Source organism: Hemibagrus wyckioides, linkage group LG17, assembly GCF_019097595.1.
Source record: "Hemibagrus wyckioides isolate EC202008001 linkage group LG17, SWU_Hwy_1.0, whole genome shotgun sequence".
Lineage (NCBI taxonomy): Eukaryota > Metazoa > Chordata > Actinopteri > Siluriformes > Bagridae > Hemibagrus > Hemibagrus wyckioides.
This window is the reverse complement of record NC_080726.1, coordinates 12,873,945-12,893,655: the sequence shown is the minus strand read 5'-3', so window position 1 is coordinate 12,893,655 and position 19,711 is coordinate 12,873,945. Positions and strand designations below refer to the sequence as shown.

The following is a 19,711-nucleotide window of genomic DNA, read 5'->3' as shown; positions in this document are numbered from 1 at the left end:
ATACAATTTTAAACATGGATTTATATTTTAAAGCATTATATCTCTATATCTGCATACCGGCAGAAATATGCAACTTGCATATGAATAATTATCGTGCGTGGTGCAATCCTGGAGATAATGTCACGACGTCTATTTGTGTTTATTTTGAAAGGAAATTCTCATATTATGCATGAGCCGGAGACTAGAACAGGAAGCACGTGTCTGCGCTCCTTCCGCACGCACATCCAGGCGGTGCGGCAGTTGCCATAGTAACGCGGAGCAGGTAGGCGCGAGCGTTGCCAGGGAAGGTGTTGAAGGTTCCCGCGGAAAGTGGCAGACGCTCGGAGCTAAGAGGCTGCCGATTGTAGGGGAGATATTTGTCGGTGTTTGGTGTCTGAGGGGAGAATAAGAGACTGAAATGTCTGAAAGAATAGCGTCGTGTGGTAACCTGTGTGATAAGAGCTCCCTTCTTCTTCGGTATTGTAACGGTAAGTTTGGCACGAGTGTGTGTGTGTGTGTGTGTGTGTGCGCGCGCGCATTCATAATGAAGGTACCCAGCTAGCTCGGTCGATAGCGCACAGTGACTGCTCTTTGTTACACTGTTTCACTTAGCGTCCCGACACAGCATGAGATAGCATTTTCCTTCTAATATTTAAACCATTGTTTTGGAGAAAAGCGAAATGCACAGGGGGTATAAGCCATTATTTCAGATCTGATACAGATGAATTAGCCTATAAAGGAAATATGGAGCCATTCGGAATGTGCCTACATGATACAGCAGTATGGATAATTTATTAATAGAAAAATTTGTTTAAATGACTGCTGCTGCGCATAGGATAAATGCAAATGACAATCATCACCTAGGATATATTTACATATTATCGCTTTGTGGATGGATGCATGGATGGATGGTTCTTGTTGTCCTGTTCACATGAAGATTTCGATTACTGCTTTAAAATAAAACTGATTATGGGGCTTACGACAGATTTGTATTTTTGAAACGGATCTGAGTAATATGAGACAAAATGATGTAAGTGCTGTCAGTCAAAGGGTTGCCCTTTGTCTTATGAAACATACTCACGTGAGTGGTTTGTTGCGTTTCTCTTAGTAGTGCTCTGTTTTGTTTACACTTTGTACAAGACAATAGCACGCGCACCTACAGTATAAAGTATATGAGGCAGTACACTGAAAAACTCTTAGCTCTTATTATTATTACAACGTTCTGCTTTGATATTTTTTTGAGAGATCTGTAGGTATGATGCCATGAACGTAGAATTTAGCCCTGGAATATTTAGACAGTTCAAACAAATCCTTCATGAGATCAACACTGTTCAATGCATGCATCATTTCAGTCATTTTCCTTGCATTCCCACATTCCTGAATCCAGTGTGTCTCCCATTGATTTTCACGCAATAACTGAAGACATTTTCATGATACACGATGTATACTTTTATATTCAGTTTTGGTAACAAATTGCCTGCAAGCCAGTGCGCCACACATTAAAAAAAACAATGACCTGACATACTTATACTCAACATCTACAAAAATGTTTATTTTTAATTTTTATTTGTTATTGTGTTTACTCATGATTACTATATCATGCTGTCATACTGCTAAAGCTCAGCAGATCTAGATATTTTCTTTGGTGAACAAACCACCCATCATAGATACATGTAAACCATAGTATCTTCTACGTATATAGATATTAAATGCATTTTAATTAATATTAACTCTTTTGGCCATTTTATCAGACAGACCTCCAATATAACCTGTCTCTTGCTATGTATATCTTCTCAGCTCCCACAACCTTTTCCATCAGGGTAAAAGAAAGGGGTAACCACTGCACATTGAGTTATATTATTTGGGGAGGACGATTCTTATCATAGCAGTGACACTGGAAATTGTAGTGGTATAAGTTTATCAGGTTATTTGGAGTTTATTTGTTTGGGTTTTTTAATCAGTCCACTAAACAAAAAAGTGAAAGATCCATCAGAACAATTATCTTGTGGTCAAAAAACTAAGAGGATGTAGGAAAGTGGTGAGTGAGTGTTCACACATTGCATATGTTATTATCACTGCTTTGGACAGTTTCTGTTAATGGGTAAGATTGCTTACAAATTGTGCATCAGAAGGTCTACATCGAATACAGCAATTCTTATTTTTATTTTTGCTTGTTTTTGATAAAAATTAATGTACCAATGACCTCTTTGTTGCTACAGGGTATGTGTACCTAATAACCTGGCCCCTGAATGTACTTAGAAACGATTACCAGGTTTTATGTGTTTGGTGACTGTGTAACAGATGGTTAGGACAAATAACAGATGGATACTCAGATTACCAGTAAGCCTATAAAGTGAAACTAATGTAATGCAAGCAAGAACACAAGGATTTATTTCAGACACTTAGTTGTATAATGACCAAGGAATTATTACATAACACATCAAGTATATTCCTTATATTTCATACATGAATACTACATCATGCATTCTTGAAACTGAATTGGGGCGGTAAAAAAATAAGTATTGATAAATAGAGCCTGGTTTTAGTATCAAAATCTTATGTATGGCTGAAAGCTGCTGCTCAGTGCACTTCCTGGCAGTGCCTGGTCACTGCATCATTCAAGGCTGGATCTTTTCCAAGCCTCTCCACTTCAGACAGGAGCAGTTATGTAGTCTGCTGCATAGGGGATGGCAGCAAAAAGCAGTATCCTGTTACAAGCAGCTTTGCAGAGGGCAGAGAATGGTTGAAGGAGGGGGGAGTTAGGGCGAGGAGCAGGGAAGGTCCAGACACAGAATCAGCTATCTAGAAACAAGAAAGGAGGGAGAAAGAAGCTGCTGCCAAACACCCCTAGAGAAAGCAAGCTAGAGCACCATCGGCTGTACCACTGACTGACTGTCTGACACATTTAGCCCTTACTGGGATGGCAGGTAGGAGGGGACGTGTCACCTTTTAATCAATATTTAACTAGCTTGCTTTCTGAGCCTTGAGTTTCCTCTTGTTCTGTTTTGTTCCCTTTCCTCTGCTCTGACCCTCCCCATCTCTCCATCACATTGTATTCTCTGACCTGGTGCCCTTGCTGTTGATGTGCTTGCCACATGTTAAAAGTACGCTTTAGCTATGCACGCTCTGTGTTAGCAGGTGCTGGCACCAAACAGAAGGTTTATTAGGCTTGCAGGCTGGTCGTTATATTATCCTTGCAAACAAACAAGCAAGCCTTGTTTTCTCTATATAAGTATAGAAAGGTTGCTATTATTATTATTATTTTTTTTAGAAAACTGCCATAATTATCAAACGACTATAATTGTTTTCTTTTAAGAAGTATTTACTTATTGCTTGCATTCTCCTTTAAATAAGTCTCTTGTTTTGTTGCACAAATCAGCTCTGTTGTAGTTCTCATTTGCCATTGTTATAGACATCCACCATGCTGCTCACTGCTACTTGTCTCAGATTTGAATAAGTAATCATGTTGTTTACATTTATAGAAGAGAATATTCACACATGAAAATGTGTCACCCACTTCTCAGTAACACCAGTTATAGGTTGTCACTCTCCTCTGTCTTTTTCAGATGATAACTTCTCTGCAGGGAGTGGGATGGAGATGGATGACCGCCTGTCTCACCTGGAGCAGAGGGTGCAGCTGCAGGAGGATGAGATCCAGCTGTTGAAGGCTGCTCTAGCTGATGCACTACGCAGACTGGGTTACTGTGAGGAACTCACACAAGCCAACAGCAGGAAAGGAGCACCCACCAAAGGTCAGCACTATTATGACAAATGCTTTTAGCTTTACCTGTCTGAGGTACGGTCCTGCCTGCCAGGAAGACACAGCGATAGCAATGTATCTTAAACCAAAAGGAACACGTCTTGGTACTAGTTGCATGAGTGGAAAATACATGATTAATTGTAATTAATGACCATATTTAAATATTATTCAATTTTACTTAGGTGTTATAGAAATTGAATGCTTGTACTCTTACTGAATTCCTTACATTTTTATGTAGACCTTTAGAGCTTGGAATGTACTTGTTATAAATCTCAAAATTTCTTATTTTCTTAACAAGTACATGCTATATATCAATCAGTTGGCTCCTGCATATGTAATTTACAATTCAGTTTAGCATTCAATTACCTCTATCAATGTAGAAAAAAAAACAAGAATCGTGCCAATTTCTTGCCTGTGGTGACCTGCTCATGCTGAAAACTAGCTAATCAGTGCATCTGAAGATGGTTAAGCCACCAAAGATTTAGATTTAGATAAGTAACAAAAGTTCGTTTCATATGAAAAATGTTTTTTTTATGTTGTAAACATGACAAAGGTCATACTACTTTCTTTTATACGTGAGCATTTAAATGTAGCAACATTTTCTAATACATTTGAGGTTACATACAATCACCTTAAATGAGTAAAATGTTTGTTATTTATATCAGTCTCACTTAAGTATAATTTCTTACTACTTTTCCACCCCTGACTAGTTGCCTGTCATTTTTTCTTAGTATGATTAAGAGCTGTGGTTTCAACCTGCAGTTATTGTTACATCTAAAACTGTCATATGTAAAACAGACCTATATCACTTGGGTTGCTCATTTGCTTATCTTATCTGTTGCTGCTTCCTGGTTTCAGTCCGCCAGATTCTACAAGCCCTTCCATCCAAGCCTTTAGCCAATGGTTATATTGAGCAGAAAAGGATGGGGGGCTTCCCATCCTCACCTTCCTCTCCTAAAAAGGAGGTCCTGATGTCTATCAAAAGGTAAAATAATTAAAAAAATGTAAAGTAATTTGCATTGCAATATTTAAAAAAAAGATATGGGAAAAGATGTATCATGACAGATACAATACCATCAACATTTTGGACACATCTGATTGTATCCTGTGTTAAACTGAACTGAAGAATAAAGCAAATGCAGCCAACAAGTTCTCCATACACTAGATGTGGAAACTCCTTCAAGAGGTGACTACATTATGAAGCTGGTTTAGAGAAAGTCAGGAGTTTACAAAGCTGTTATCAAGGCACAAGGAGGCTATTTTTAAGAATTTTAAATATAAGAAGGCTTTAACGTGTTTATTTATTCATTCATTCATCATCAGTAACAGTTTTATCCTGGTCATGGTGAGTGCAGCGCCTATTCTGGGAACACTGCACACAAGGCAGTAATTCACCCTGGATAACACAACAGTTCACCACAAGGCACCATCTGCACACACACACGCACGCACGCACACACACACACACACACACACACAAACACATATCTGGGAGCAATCTTAAAGTCACCAGTCCACCTGGTGAACCAAGATGAAACCCATGCAGACATGGAGGAACATGTGAAACAGGCAGTAACCAAAGCTCAGGATTATTCAGGGTGTCCTAGCATTGTAAAGTGGCAGCAATCAATGTAAAGGGGTGAAAATGCAGTTTGTGATTAGGTGTGCCCAAAGTTTTGACTGGTTTTATTAAACTGGGGATTTTGTTGCTGTATTGTTGATTTGATAAAAACTTTTAGTCTGTTAATAAATTGCTATGTTGATTGCGATGAAGATAATGAATATGGTGATTATTATTATTATTATTATGGGTTGTAGAAGTAGCAGTAGTTGTCGTCAGCATCACCATTGATAGTCTTGTCTTTTATGATGTTAGTGTAGTGACTTTAAATATCACCTAAAGGTGGCAGTACTGAGCAGTGAACATGTTGGCAAGGCCTGTATGCCTACTCCAGCCTGCAGGATCTGTGTTTTCTTGTACAAATAATGCATACACTAGCCTCTCTGTTCAGTCAACATGGTCTATTTAGTACAATCTTAAACATTCGTTTCAAGTCCATATAACATCTGATCTGAACTCTAAATGTGTCAGGACTATCTGATACAACAAAACAGTAAATAGTTTTGAAGGTTTTGTAATTTTATTCAGTTTGACTGCAGTGTTTTAACCCTTCCTCCCCCCTTTTTCAACTGTCAGTGTGTTTTCCATTCTTGCATATTCTCTTCAGCTCTAACAAGCCCCTATGAATTATATATGTGCTGTGTATAATACCATGCCTGTGCTTTTGTCTCCCTGTACATGCTTCTCATCTGTCAGGAAAAGCATGTCCACAGAACGTCTGTCCACAGCCAGGAAAGAGATGGCGGACTCACGCAGCAGAACCACCTCATCCAGCAGCTCTACCTGTGGCAAAAGAGACAGGTAATCACTCTCATTTTCTGCGGCAAGTTCTGCATTTTTGTTTCCTTTTTATTTCTGATTTCTTATTGTAAGAGCTGCATACATTCAAGTGCATGCATCCTGTCATTATACGCATTGAAATGTCGGGCTGTCTTTGTAGAGCATGTAATGTCAATAACATCTCTTTGATAATAGCCGTGACAAGACTGCATGCTCTTTTTTTGTATGGAGTGCTACTATTTTTAGTACTATATTGTTTTGTAGCTGTTTATTGAAGTTGCTCCGTCTTCCAGCAAAATGTCAAAAAGGCAGTATCAGAATAGAAGGGTTTTTGTTATATTAGCAAAAAATAAATGATTTGGCACTGTAATTTTATAATCAGTTTTACCTTTGTTTGCTTTTGTATTATACTACTGAGATATCTTCTTACTTTTGTCTGTTTTCCTAAATGCTGTAACTTAATTACTTGTTTCAAAACATGTCTCCTGGTTACACTGGGGCAAGCTGTTCGACTAATCCAGGTTAATTTGCGTCAACTGTTTCTTATTAGAAGCAGGTTTACAGCCATTGTTCAGATTTTATTTTACTTGGTTCAAATGTGATAATAAGCCATGGTTTGTCTCTTGGTAATATAAACCACAGGCAGGTGATCAAATTTCACAACGTTTCACATGAACTAGGCAGCAAAAGAGTTAACTCTCACCAAAACTAAAATGCCAGACCACCTGTACATTGTTTGAGCAGTGAATAATCCTACTAGATCATAGTGAAGCTCTGTGTAACTGCTTCTGCCTAGCCAGCACCCTCTTTGTTAGTTACTCTCAACACAAAATTCAGTATAGGTCTGCACTGAATTACCACAGGGTGTGGTCACATGGAAAGGGCTGGTCATTCAGAAGGAGGAAGTGCATTGCTATTGGCTGGCTAGAGTCATAGCCCAACACGGCATAAGTTCTCACACAAGGAACTTGTCTGTTGCCTGTTCGTTTGCACGGTCCTGTTATCCCTTATTATTACTCAAAAGAAAAATACCATGAAGAAATCACAAAGGTAAACATTTCTATCTGTTTTACTTTTGACATTTTCAGAAGATTCAACTTGCTTGCATGCTTTCTAAACTTTGGCAGATTTAGTGGATACATGAAGCCAAGGTGGAGTGTTCTAATTTTGGTACTGTCTGTTAATACGGCTTTAAAGCTATTGGAATGTTATTTATAAGTGATTGACTAGATCGTTACAAATAAGAAGAACCTTTACAAAGTTCATTGAACTCTTTATGAAAGAGTTACTCTTGCAGACTAATGGGGGGGCAGTAGCACATTAAAACCAGGTATTTAACTGTTTGTTTTCAGTTTGTGTTTGAATCAGGATGTGAGATATTAAAAGTGGCTCCCTTAAATATACAGTCATGGAATTACGAGGCCATTTTGTTTATCTTCAGTCTGAAGCCTCCTTTTCTATTCGATTACGAGATTGCCTCACTCATCATATATATAAAACTACGACAATATATTAGGTTTAAGACTATAACAATAAGAGTTTCTTTTAGTCTTGCTTCAAAAGCACAGTGTTTTGTTTGCATTTGTAGCTGAATAAAATATTGATAATATTTTCATTTTAAGAAAATCTTAAGAAAGTGTAGTAGTGAAGTGTCCACTTTTGGTTCTAAAACCCATGCTTGTGGTTGTAAAATGTCTTATGATGTAAACACATAATGTTAATGATGTGTGAGTCACTGGGCAAAACATCTACATGTTACCATCTGGTATTATTTGTTTATTTGTAATGACAAGCACATGCAGAAAGCCTGTTGCATGCACTACATTTCAACAATTTTAACTGCTAAAATTGCATTCTGTGCAGATTGATCTCCCTCCACCCCCACATATCCACATGCATTAGGCATATTGACTTCCTCCAACACAACCTCACTGATAGGATTCTGCCAGAACAAATAAACCTCAAAATGGCTGAATAGAATCCTGCTCACTTCTGCACACATCTTCTTTTTCAGTGTTGTTGACTTAGCAAGCATTTATGTCTCGTATACAAACGCTTTGGAAACTTCTTTTCTTTTACTTTTACGTTATATTCAGATGGATTTACTTTAGTGTAAAATTGGCGTCTTAGTCAGCAGCATGTTAAAATTGCTTGGTAAGAATACTGGCTTCTGTGCAGCCTCATTTGATAAAAGCCCTGCCTTAATTAAAGGTTTACATGGAGTCCTAGACAAAATGGGCCTGCTTTTAGAAAGGGCTTCAGTTGCTTCAGGGTTGCTTCATAAGACACTCACAATAGCCATGCTTTACTTCAGCTGCTGATTTTTTTTTTTTTTTTTTAAAAGATATCTTAACATTTGTTAATTTATCAGTTTATCATTTATATTTTCTAGATCTTCTAGAAATAAAAGCAGTGGCTCCAAATTCTGTTGCTGATTGCTGCTGTAACACTATGTCCTATTGATTTTGATGATAGCTGTTAAACTGCATGTGTACTGATAAGGGTTAACAGACACTGGCACATTGCATGCGAAGATAACTTCCTGTATACATACACACACAATCACGAAGAGAGACAGAAAAGCATGGGGGTACAGCAAGTAGAGCCATGGGTTGAATCCTACTTTCTTTAGCAAATATAACAACATCAAAACGATGCTATAAAAAACTTTTGAACGTTAATAATGATATGGGTGGTAAATATAAATGTATGTATATTTACTTTGTGTGTAATTAGCTGCAATCACATTATTGCACTAGCCTGAGCCTGAGCATGAGCCTAATAAAATATTCAAGCTCCACCTTTACACACTTAACATGTAATGATATTTAATGAAGATGTTAGTAAAAGGATTAATATATATACATTAAAATATGTTTTATGCTGTATAGATAGCTAAAGATTTTTGTTTTTGTTGTCTTTCAGTAAAACCAAAGAGTGCACCCTCAATGCTGGTAAGTCTACACCCAGTAGTTTTTCCACTTTGATGCTGTACGCTAGAGGCTGTCAGACAAGTTTTAGCCCCTGCCTCTTTTATATATTGACACAGCTTTGTGAAACCTATACACAAATAATATTGAGAATCAGATATAGCTGCTTAACTAGCAAACAAAAAAAAAGGATCTTCATCAATGTTCTGTAAAAGCGATGGAATTGCATAAGGCCAATTATAAAAAATTCTAACAGAAAAATGCCACAAAAATATTTGATATATTAAGGCCTACAGCAGTGGTTTGATATTAACATAAAACGAAAAAAAAATCTGTTAATCTGTTATTTGAGCAGCTTTTTGCACTTTATTAAACAGAGGATGGGTACGTGAGGATGTTCCTGCGTGGCCGTCCAGTTACCATGCACGTTCCTGACCAGTTGAGAGAGAACTACAGTCTTGACCAAAAGGTGGCACTGACAGACCGCAAGCTTAAGCTTCAGTGGGTGTATCCTTGATATTAGGCTGCCAAGTGTGCATAATATTCCATATTCTACTTGAACATATGTATACGTATATACATATATACTCAACATAATTTCCTATGGTCCACTTTTCATTTATGTTTCTTAACCCAGTCTGTCAGTTATGGTTACAGGGGCAGAGACTGCCGTTCTAACCTGTACTTGTTGCCCACGGGAGAGATAGTCTACTTCAATGCTTCCATTGTTGTGCTGTATAATGTGGAGGAGCAGCAGCAAAGACACTACCTGGGCCACAATGATGATGTAAAATGGTAAATATCTATAATATTTGCAGAGACTGGCCTTCATTGTACAAAAGGATACACTAAATACGTTTGATCATGGAACGGGTTTGTCAGTAAACCGCAATCTGTTTCCAAATGAATCCACCTTTTGTAGCCAATACAAATTAACTGCTGTTATAAGCGTTGACAATGCTGATATCTTGATCAAAACTGTAGATCATCTAACCTCCACCATCTACTTTTATACATATACATATACATAGAGGAAGGAAGTGAAAATGAATTCTGATACAATTTGCATACAAATCGGCCCAGGCCCTTTTTTCCCTTTTACTCATGTTATCCTTCAGTAGGTTCCTATCTGTCAGATAAGTTAAATCAAGCAGTATCAATACTGTATCCAAATAGGCTTACACTTATGTAATTAATTCTATGTCAGTTGTCCCTAGCAAAGTGGATAGCAATATTTGATGCCAATCGGGCAAATATCTTGCTGTTAAATGTTTTTTTAATGTACTTTTTTAATGTACAAATTTTAAAATTGTACACATTTTATAGTATATTCCAGATATCTACAACTATTGAAATATCTTCAAGCATTGATTGACTAGTGGGTTTGTTTAAAAGTTTAGTATTACAGTGCATGCTTAATCCTCCTGGAGATAGAGCTATATTTATTAACTGGCTGGCTGTGACCAACTCAATGTTCTCTTTGTAGCTTGGCCATCCATCCTGACATGGTCACCATAGCAACAGGACAAGTGGCTGGAACATCCAAAGATGGCAAAGTAAGACTTTTTTCAGGATTGCTGTGAGTGAGCTTAGTGAAGGAAATGTTTTCCTAACCATAAAATGTTAAGGCATGTTTAAATATATTGCATGTTGATACTTATTACAAATCTGAATAAAACTCTAAACGTCTAAATGGTAATGCCTTTATACCGCAAACTAATTTTTTTACTCTCTTTGTTAAGCTGTTAGCTCCTCATGTTCGTGTCTGGGACTCTGTTAGTCTGAACACACTACATGTGATTGGATCTGGTGTATTTGACCGCGCTGTCACCTGTGTGGCCTTCTCCAAATCGGTATGTTGAATTTACAAGATTTTTCCCTGCTGGAAATCTTTTAAATGTGACTAGAGTGATACATGGAAATGTGCACTGACAGAATGTGATAAGTCATTTGTTTATAATTACAAATGTGAATAAATGATGTATCTCTTTGCACCCCTAGAATGGTGGTGCCTATCTGTGTGCAGTTGATGATGCAAATGACCACATCCTATCTGTGTGGGACTGGCAGAAAGAAAAGCAAATTGCTGATGTGAAGGTGAGATGAGGATGATAAACTATTAGATATCACTACAGAGCAATAGAGCTATAAACTCTGGCTAAAAATTTAAATACTACTGCTTTGTTATTATAAGTGAAAATGGGAGCATGTTAACTGTACTTTGCAATAGCTTAATAAATGATAAATATAAGGTGAAGGCTGATTTCCTGCACTAGGCTCTGTGGTTTGTAATAACCATGGGCGCACCACATGAACCGTCATTGTCATGCGTGCATTTATGTCTCTATGGCCTGTTTATTTATGTCATTCAATTTGAACTGAAATTGTCAGACTGTATGTAGACGGTGAAGGAATCTCCGTTTCCTGCTTGGAAGATTGAGAATTGTTACATTTCCTCTGATGTGTGCATCTCTCCATTTTGCAGTGCTCTAATGATTCGGTGCTGGGAGCAGTCTTCCACCCCATGGAGGCCAACCTGATTGTCACCTGTGGGAAGTCTCATATCAATTTTTGGACTATAGAGGGGAACACTCTAACTAAACGGCAGGGACTGTTTGAGGTTTGTGAAATTCTCCATATTTGATAATGCTATTATCCTGAGTTTGTTGCATCTGTTTTTAAGGAATTTCCACAAAAATTAACTTTTTGATATGTCAATCAGAAACATGAGAAACCCAAGTATGTGCTGTGTGTCACCTTTGCTGAAAATGGAGATGCAATAACTGGGGACTCTGGTGGAAACATCTATATTTGGGCTAAAGGTTGGGAAATCCTTTTTTTGTTACTTTAGTTACCTTTTTAAAAAATACATTTGTACACATTGTAGAAGAGCAATACACATCCTTCAAAATACAGAACAAACAGACAAATATGGAGTATTGTCTGTATTATAGAGTATATTGAGAGAAACACCAGACATAGTAAATACTGTGGCTCAATAATGAAACTTTAAACATCAGACAATGCTAACAGACATTCAGTATTACAGTTCAATACATAATAAGCACAGCAAATGGGTCATTGAAGTTCAAAATAAACTGTCAACAACAGCACAGGAGGAATAGAAGAAACCTATGGCTTTGATGGGCTGCAGCTACCAAAAGGGAACATTGTGAATAGGAAAATGCAAAGATGTGTACTTCCCCAAAACCTTTAACAATGTTTGGTGTAGTTTTAGGCAATGTTTATGATGGCCCACCTCCGTCTGAAGTGCTCTGCAGTTTGATACTGTATAGTAGTCACAGTAGACTGTAGTTGTAATGATGAATCTTGACAGAAGATTTAAAAAGGTCTTTGTGTGTACTTCAGACTCACATTCCTGTACTTGGCTGACAAAAGTGGAATGAGTATGTCCCTAGATAGTAAATTCAGTGACCCTCTCGCTGATGGATGTACTTTTTTTTTCTACACAACATTGGAAACAGTCTTCTCTGTATGTTTGGTTGTGCTCCTGAAAGAAAATGGCCATGTATTTCAGTTTATGCAAAAACAGGACTGCAGGCAAATCCTATTTGAATAACAAATGGTATTGGTGGAGAACCTGCCCTTTCAGAACCTGATCTTTCAGTTGATGGTGGATTTTTATGGACAGGTGGTAACAGAATCAGCCAGGTGGTGGCAGGAGCCCATGAAGGTGGGATTTTCTCCCTCTGTGTGCTGAAGGACGGTACACTGGTGTCTGGAGGAGGGAAGGATCGCAAGGTGGTGCTGTGGGATCATGAATACCACAAACAGAATGAGATAGTGGTAAGGCAACCTCCATGTGTATAGTTTATTTTCAAAAGCCTCTTTCACATTCCATAATCTTTAGGACTACTGTACAATTATTTAAGCTAAACAAAGTCAAACACTGGAATCTAATCCAGCTATTGTACATATCTATTGTTCTTTTATAATAAACAATCCCAAATTTTATAGAACAAACCAAAAGTGGCTGGAAATGAGTTACGTATGAGTAATTTTGCATGTATGAATAGTGTTTTTCTTGATATTTGGTTTTTGGTGCATTATCATTAAATATTATACTGCATTTGAAGCAACAATAAAAGTCTTTAAAACAGTTCAGTTAAACTTGAGGATACATGAAAAACCTTTTGTTTGATTCTTTCAAGATTTTCTTTTCATCCCCATTTTTTTCTTTCACAATATTCTAGATTCTATTTTTCTAAAAGGCATGGATTAAATCTTACAAAAGACGGCAGTAAAATGTGATTATTTTTGTGCTTTTATACAGGTTCCTGAGGCTTTTGGGCCTGTTCGCACTGTGGCTGAGGGAAAACAAGATGAATTATTTGTGGGAACCACAAGAAATGCTATCCTGCAAGGTTCCTTTTCTGGTGCTCTCACACCTATCGTTCAGGTTCAATGCAAATAAATCGTACAATTGCAAATATTCTAATAATTAAGAAACATAGCATTATCCTTCCCCTTACACTGTGTTCTGTATCTTAACGCTTGCCTGACAGGGTCACACAGATGAGTTGTGGGGACTGGACGTACACCCTAGCACTGAACAGTTTGTGACATGTGGACAAGACAAGCAGGTCCACCTGTGGGATGTTAACTCCCACCAACCTCTCTGGAGCAAGACCATCGAGGTTCCCAATTCGTTTATTTTTTTCCTACAAATAATAAATATTCAGTGAATCACAGTGATATTATATTTACAGTATATCTGAGTTTGAATTTGATCTGTATTTACTGAGCAAAAGCGCTTGTGATGCATTTATCATATAAAGTATAGCTGTTCCTTGCTATATTTATCATCTCATGGATGATATCCATTGAAATCCAGGACCCTGGCCGTTCTGCTGGCTTTCACCCGAGCGGCACTGTGCTTGCTGTGGGCACCATGACTGGAAGGTATGACTGCACATAAGGGCTTCATCATGCAGTCAAAACAAGTACAATCATGATTTTATTATCTTAAGTTATTTTATTTTATACACATATTTAGTATATATCAATATGAACATGTATATAATGTGTGTGTGTGTGTGTGTATATATATATATATATATATATATATATATATATAAATTTATTTTTTATGTCAAAATGATCAGCATGAACATTGTATCTTTATTGCTGTAGGTGGTGGGTTCTGGACACTGAAACCAGGGATCTTATTTCTATGCACACAGATGGGAATGAAATCATCTCCAATGTTAGATATTCTCCAGGTATGCAAAGTTTAAATTAGTTAGCTGAATAAAAACAAAGCAATGAAGATAAGCAAAGACCTCATTTGCATTTACACTGACATTCACAAGAAGGTCTACAGGACAAAGTATGTTCTGTATTCAAAACAAAGTTTCTCTCTCATAGATGGCGCATACCTAGCTGTGGGATCTCATGATAACTTTGTTTACATCTATGCTGTGACTGAGAATGGAAAAAAGTATAGCCGTGTTAGCAAATGCACTGTGAGATTTTTTTTATTATTATTATCCATATTTGAAAAAATCAGTGTCATCCCTTCAGTTTTAAGAAAATTGTCCTAATTGTAAACATTACTATATGTTTCTTCATTCAGGGGCATTCCAGCTTTGTTACTCATCTAGACTGGTCCACCAACAGTCAATATATTGTCACAAACTCAGGAGATTATGAGATCTTGTACTGTGAGTTGCTTTGTCAATCTGGTCTTCATACAAGAATACTTAATGGTGATTACATTTGATTTTCTAATTCTAATAATCTCTCTTTAAAAGGGGAGGCCTCCACTGGCAAACATATTACAAGCGCAGAGGTAGTACGCAACCTGGAATGGGCCACTTCAACTTGTGTGCTTGGTTTTGGTGTGTTTGGTGAGTCATGTCACTCAATAATGAGTTAGTGGTTTCTCTTGTTTAAGGAAAACAATAATTTGGGTATAGAGTAACTAGTATCTAAAACTCCTTTTCTCATTGGTGTGAGATTGGCGGTGGTGGAATAGCAGTTATCTACTTTCCAGTTCTTGTCTACAGACTTTTCCAGAAAATTGTTTAGAAGAGACCCTGTCAAACTATCTGTAAATGACTTACTGTAAGTAATTTACAGTTAGTCATAAATGTGTAGTGTTGAGATTTAGGCTTTGTTAGGCCTAAGGAAAAACTCTAATTCATGTAAGACCCTTCCTGTGTTATGAAAATATTTTTCTCTGTCTCATGTTGCTAGGCATCTGGCCAGACGGTGCTGATGGCACAGACATCAATGCTGTTTGCAGGTCAAATAACCGTGGTGTCCTGGCCTCGGGCGATGATTTCGGCAAAGTGCGTTTGTTCTCTTACCCCTGTTCTCAGCCAAGGGTAAGCTTCCTGCACTCATCTGTGCAAACACATTAACACGTGCTGTAGAAATGTAATTCAGTTTGTAAAATTTGCTTTCTTCCCATGCTTTCAGGCACCCAGTCATGTATATGGCGGGCATAGCAGCCATGTGACCAATGTTGCCTTTCTCCATGATGACAGCCAGCTCATCTCTACTGGAGGGAAAGACACCAGCATTCTTCAGTGGGCACTTGTCTAATTATGCCTGTGCAATGCTGCTGCTTATTTACTGTAGCCTCCTGCCCACTAGAGGGCAGCACTGCTGTGCCTACCCTGCATCAATACTGTCCTGTCAGTCTATAGTCTGCTGAAACTGTGTGTGTGTAATGTGAGTCACCTTAAGTGCTGGTCTGGGACCAGGTTTTTTTAAAGCAACTACTTAAACAGGTAAAACTTGGGCAAATAATCCAGGATCAGTAATTGCTAGCAGCCCTTGGCCTACAATGTATTGTGTACCATGCTAATGCATGACTGAAGTGAGCAGAAGAGGCATGCCCTAACTGTTCAGCCATATATAAGCCTAGTAAGAAAGATTTGACCTCTTATATACAGTAAATATTGTATATTATGCAGTCACTGAGTGGACATTTGATTTGGAAACTACATGGTAATCTGTGGGAGTTAGTGCTTCATAATTATCTAGGAGTGAACCTAAGATGTGCTTTGCCTTCATTTTGTTAATAAAGTTTCTACTGTACTCACATTACCTCACTTCTCTTCTAAAGTGACTGGTACATTTATTGTAATGATCCTTCAATTATTCAACTTTGTACTGGGTTAGTAGAAACACTTTCAGGGATTTGAAGAGAATGTATAGGTTTATTTTCCTCTGTCAAGGTAGATGTATGAAAAAACCTATTTCAAATGCAAAAACACTTTCAATAAAAATTTATGGCACAGTATGCAGGGCACACTTTTTACATCTATAAATGAAAGCTATAAACTCGCACTGTGTTATCTGTAACTTGGGCTTGGCTCACTTCTCCAGGACTATTGAGCAACAACTTGTATATTTACAGACAACACATAAAGGCAGCCAGAATCATCATAAGGTAAGTCTGAACAACAAACATCCACCTTCGAATTTTCCAGTCAAATTTCCTTACCTCCTGTTTTCATATGGGTCCTCAAAATATTGTCTAAACAGGTGTGTACTGGGCTGGAGTTTACAATAACACCTTATTTTTAACATGTTTTGCATTTGGCCCTCAAATCCTTTCAGCTATGTTCAATCAGAGAGCCATAAATCGGTTCATATATTTCTAGGAGCCTTGCAACGGCTTCAGAATTTAACAATGGAGAATGTCTGAAAGCAGGAACATCTTCCTTCACTTACACTTCATATTAAGTGGCACAGTCACGAAATGCCATCAAGACATGGATGTGATTGTAGAACACGCACTCCAAGGTCAACTCTTGTTGACCTTGGAGTGCGTGTTCTACAATCACATTCAAACTAGATCAGAAGCATAAGTGGCATCCAAAAATAAGTTTATCCAAAAATAAAGCAAGTGGGTAAAAAATGGTATGATAATGATATTGACAGAGGCTACATTTCATCTAATTACTTAATGGCTATATTAGTGGGGTAATACTATCACCAAAGTATGTTACACAACATATATAGATCATTTTTACAGGCATATTTACTGTACAATATATGACACATCCATCATTTAGAACAAGATAAAAATCTAAGTCGTAGGTAGCTGATGCAGTGCTTTTAATCTTAAAAGAAAAAGAGGATCTCTCTAACATTAGGTTGCTGAGCAACGCTGCAGTGGATGTTCATGTTTCAAAGCGTCAGTGTGTGGGAATGCTAATCCTCTTTCAAGGATCTGACTGCAAGAGATACATGCTTTTTTGGGGAAATTCAATATCTCTCTCTCTCTCTCTCTCTCTCTCTCTCTCTCTCTCTCTCTCTCTCTCTCTCTCTCTCTATATATATATATATATATATATATATATATATATATATACACACTGTATAGACAGAGAGAGAGCGAGATATACACTATATTGCCAAAAGTATTCGCTCACCCATCCAAATAATCAGAATCAGGTGTTCCAATCACTTCCATGGCCACAGGTGTATAAAATCAAGCACCTAGGCATGCAGACTGTTTTTACAAACATTTGTGAAAGAATGGGTCGCTCTCAGGAGCTCAGTGAATTCCAGCGTGGAACTGTGATAGGATGCCACCTGTGCAACAAATCCAGTCGTGAAATTTCCTCGCTCCTAAATATTCCACAGTCAACTGTCAGCTGTATTATAAGAACGTGGAAGTGTTTGGGAACGACAGCAACTCGGCCACGAAGTGGTAGGCCACGTAAACTGACGGAGCGGGGTCAGCGGATGCTGAGGTGCATAGTGCGAAGAGGTCACCAACTTTCTGCAGAGTCAATCGCTACAGACCTCCAAACTTCATGCGGCCTTCAGATTAGCTCAAGAACAGTGTGCAGAGAGCTTCATGGAATGGGTTTCCATGGCCGAGTAGCTGCATCTAAGCCATACATCACCATGTGCAATGCAAAGCATCGGATGCAGTGGTGTAAAGCACGCCGCCACCGGACTCTAGAGCAGTGGAGACGCGTTCTCTGGAGTGACGAATCGCGCTTCTCCATCTGGCAATCTGATGGACGAGTCTGGGTTTGGCGGTTGCCAGGAGAACGGTACTTGTCTGACTGCATTGTGCCAAGTGTAGAGTTTGGTGGAGGGGGGATTATGGTGTGGGGTTGTTTTTCAGGAGCTGGGCTTGGCCCCTTAGTTCCAGTGAAAGGAACTCTGAATGCGTCAGCATACCGAGACATTTTGGACAATTCCATGCTCCCAACTTTGTGGGAACAGTTTGGAGCTGGCCCCTTCCTCTTCCAACATGACTGTGCACCAGTGCACAAAGCAAGGTCCATAAAGACATGGATGACAGAGTCTGGTGTGGATGAACTTGACTGGCCTGCACAGAGTCCTGACCTCAACCCGATAGAACACCTTTGGGATGAATTAGAGTGGAGACTGAGAGCCAGGCCTTCTCGTCCAACATCAGTGTGTGACCTCACAAATGCGCTTCTGGAAGAATGGTCAAAAATTCCCATAAACACACTCCTAAACCTTGTGGACAGCCTTCCCAGAAGAGTTGAAGCTGTTATAGCTGCAAAGGGTGGACCGACGTCATATTGAACCTTATGGATTAGGAATGGGATGTCACTTAAGTTCATATGCGAGTCAAGGCAGGTGAACGAATACTTTTGGCAATATAGTGTATATATACATTATATACAAACATTTTAGAAATTACATTGCATAGATGCAATCTTCCTCAACAGTTGTGTGAAACAGCCACATCGAAAAGTGTTTAAAGCAAGATAAAAGGAAAATCTTAAAATAGATCTGCTTTTAAACCACACAACAGAAGACCTGTAATCATTTTCCTGCCCAAATTCCTTTCTTCGTCTGTTCACTTCACTTTGAAATTAAAATAGAATGAAGCTACAAACAGGCATGCAATTGGATATTCATATTTGGTGATACATTGTTTTCATTTGCCCTTTGTGCACGTCTTTGAGATGAAATGAAAGCACAAGACAACAAGAAAAAACCTCTCATGACAATGACAATCTGTGATTTTTCCCTTAGAACATATTTATTGGAGACCAAATTTTTATAACAATGTAAAATTTCTTGTATGCTTCTTCTTCTGTTTTATTAGGATTGCCCTGTGATGCAGTGGCACTTGATGTGAACAAAAATAAAGCAGTTATATTGCTAACATTCTTGCAGCAATGTCCTCAGCCACGTTTGACTGTTTGCTAGAGTACGCTCTATTCTCCTATAAAGAAGGTTTAGAATAAGCCAATGGGACATGATATATTTCACAGAGAATCATTTCTGGAAAATGGACAGCAGTAGCTCTTAGCTAGCCATCAGACGTTTGTTCATTCCAACCCTAAGACCACTAGAGAACCACTGTTGTTCCAAACTTAACCTAAATTGTTTAGATTGTGTCATCTCTAATTTATAGTTTACTTTGAGATAAATATGTCTTCCAATTTAATAAATGTAAATGCAAATGGTTTGCTCATCCTTTGACTACCAAATATGGTCTGATGAAAATAGATTTGCCTTTTCTGTTTGCATTGACCTCAGTTATCAATCTTCTGGCAAAAATGCAAATCTATCCAGCCTTGGTATGTATAAACTGTAGACAGGTTCCCCTCATAAAACATCTCGGGTACTTTCTGGGCCTGACGGTGGTGCAGATAATGGCATAAT

General features: G+C 38.1%; 1 protein-coding gene across 3 annotated transcripts; it reads left to right on the top strand.

Moving 5' to 3' along the window:
• Positions 1 to 281: 281 nt before the first annotated feature.
• eml2 (EMAP like 2) lies at positions 282 to 16,343 on the top strand. Of its 3 annotated transcripts, none has more exons than XM_058414469.1 (22): positions 282 to 467; positions 3,546 to 3,731; positions 4,598 to 4,724; positions 6,057 to 6,161; positions 9,066 to 9,094; positions 9,448 to 9,577; positions 9,716 to 9,865; positions 10,557 to 10,626; positions 10,813 to 10,923; positions 11,072 to 11,167; positions 11,556 to 11,690; positions 11,793 to 11,892; positions 12,723 to 12,877; positions 13,365 to 13,490; positions 13,597 to 13,728; positions 13,926 to 13,993; positions 14,225 to 14,313; positions 14,459 to 14,556; positions 14,667 to 14,754; positions 14,845 to 14,940; positions 15,290 to 15,420; positions 15,515 to 16,343. In XM_058414469.1, the coding sequence occupies exons 1-22, from the start codon at positions 398 to 400 to the stop codon at positions 15,638 to 15,640; spliced, it is 2,418 nt and encodes an 805-aa protein (XP_058270452.1). In that variant the 5' UTR covers positions 282 to 397; the 3' UTR covers positions 15,641 to 16,343. The 3 variants fall into 3 exon arrangements, with proteins under 3 accessions (XP_058270452.1, XP_058270453.1, XP_058270454.1); XM_058414470.1 differs by lacking the exon at positions 282 to 467 and adding an exon at positions 2,770 to 2,906; XM_058414471.1 differs by lacking the exons at positions 282 to 467; positions 3,546 to 3,731; positions 4,598 to 4,724; positions 6,057 to 6,161 and adding an exon at positions 7,063 to 7,190.
• Positions 16,344 to 19,711: the final 3,368 nt, after the last annotated feature.

Bases quoted from the DNA above. Each gene is read 5' to 3' on its own strand.
- eml2 (XM_058414469.1), top strand. From the start codon at position 398: ATGTCTGAAAGAATAGCGTCGTGTGGTAACCTGTGTGATAAGAGCTCC. The intron at 9,095-9,447 runs GTAAGTCTACAC...TTTATTAAACAG, and splicing joins AGAGTGCACCCTCAATGCTG to AGGATGGGTACGTGAGGATG. The intron at 13,994-14,224 runs GTATGACTGCAC...TTATTGCTGTAG, and splicing joins GTGGGCACCATGACTGGAAG to GTGGTGGGTTCTGGACACTG.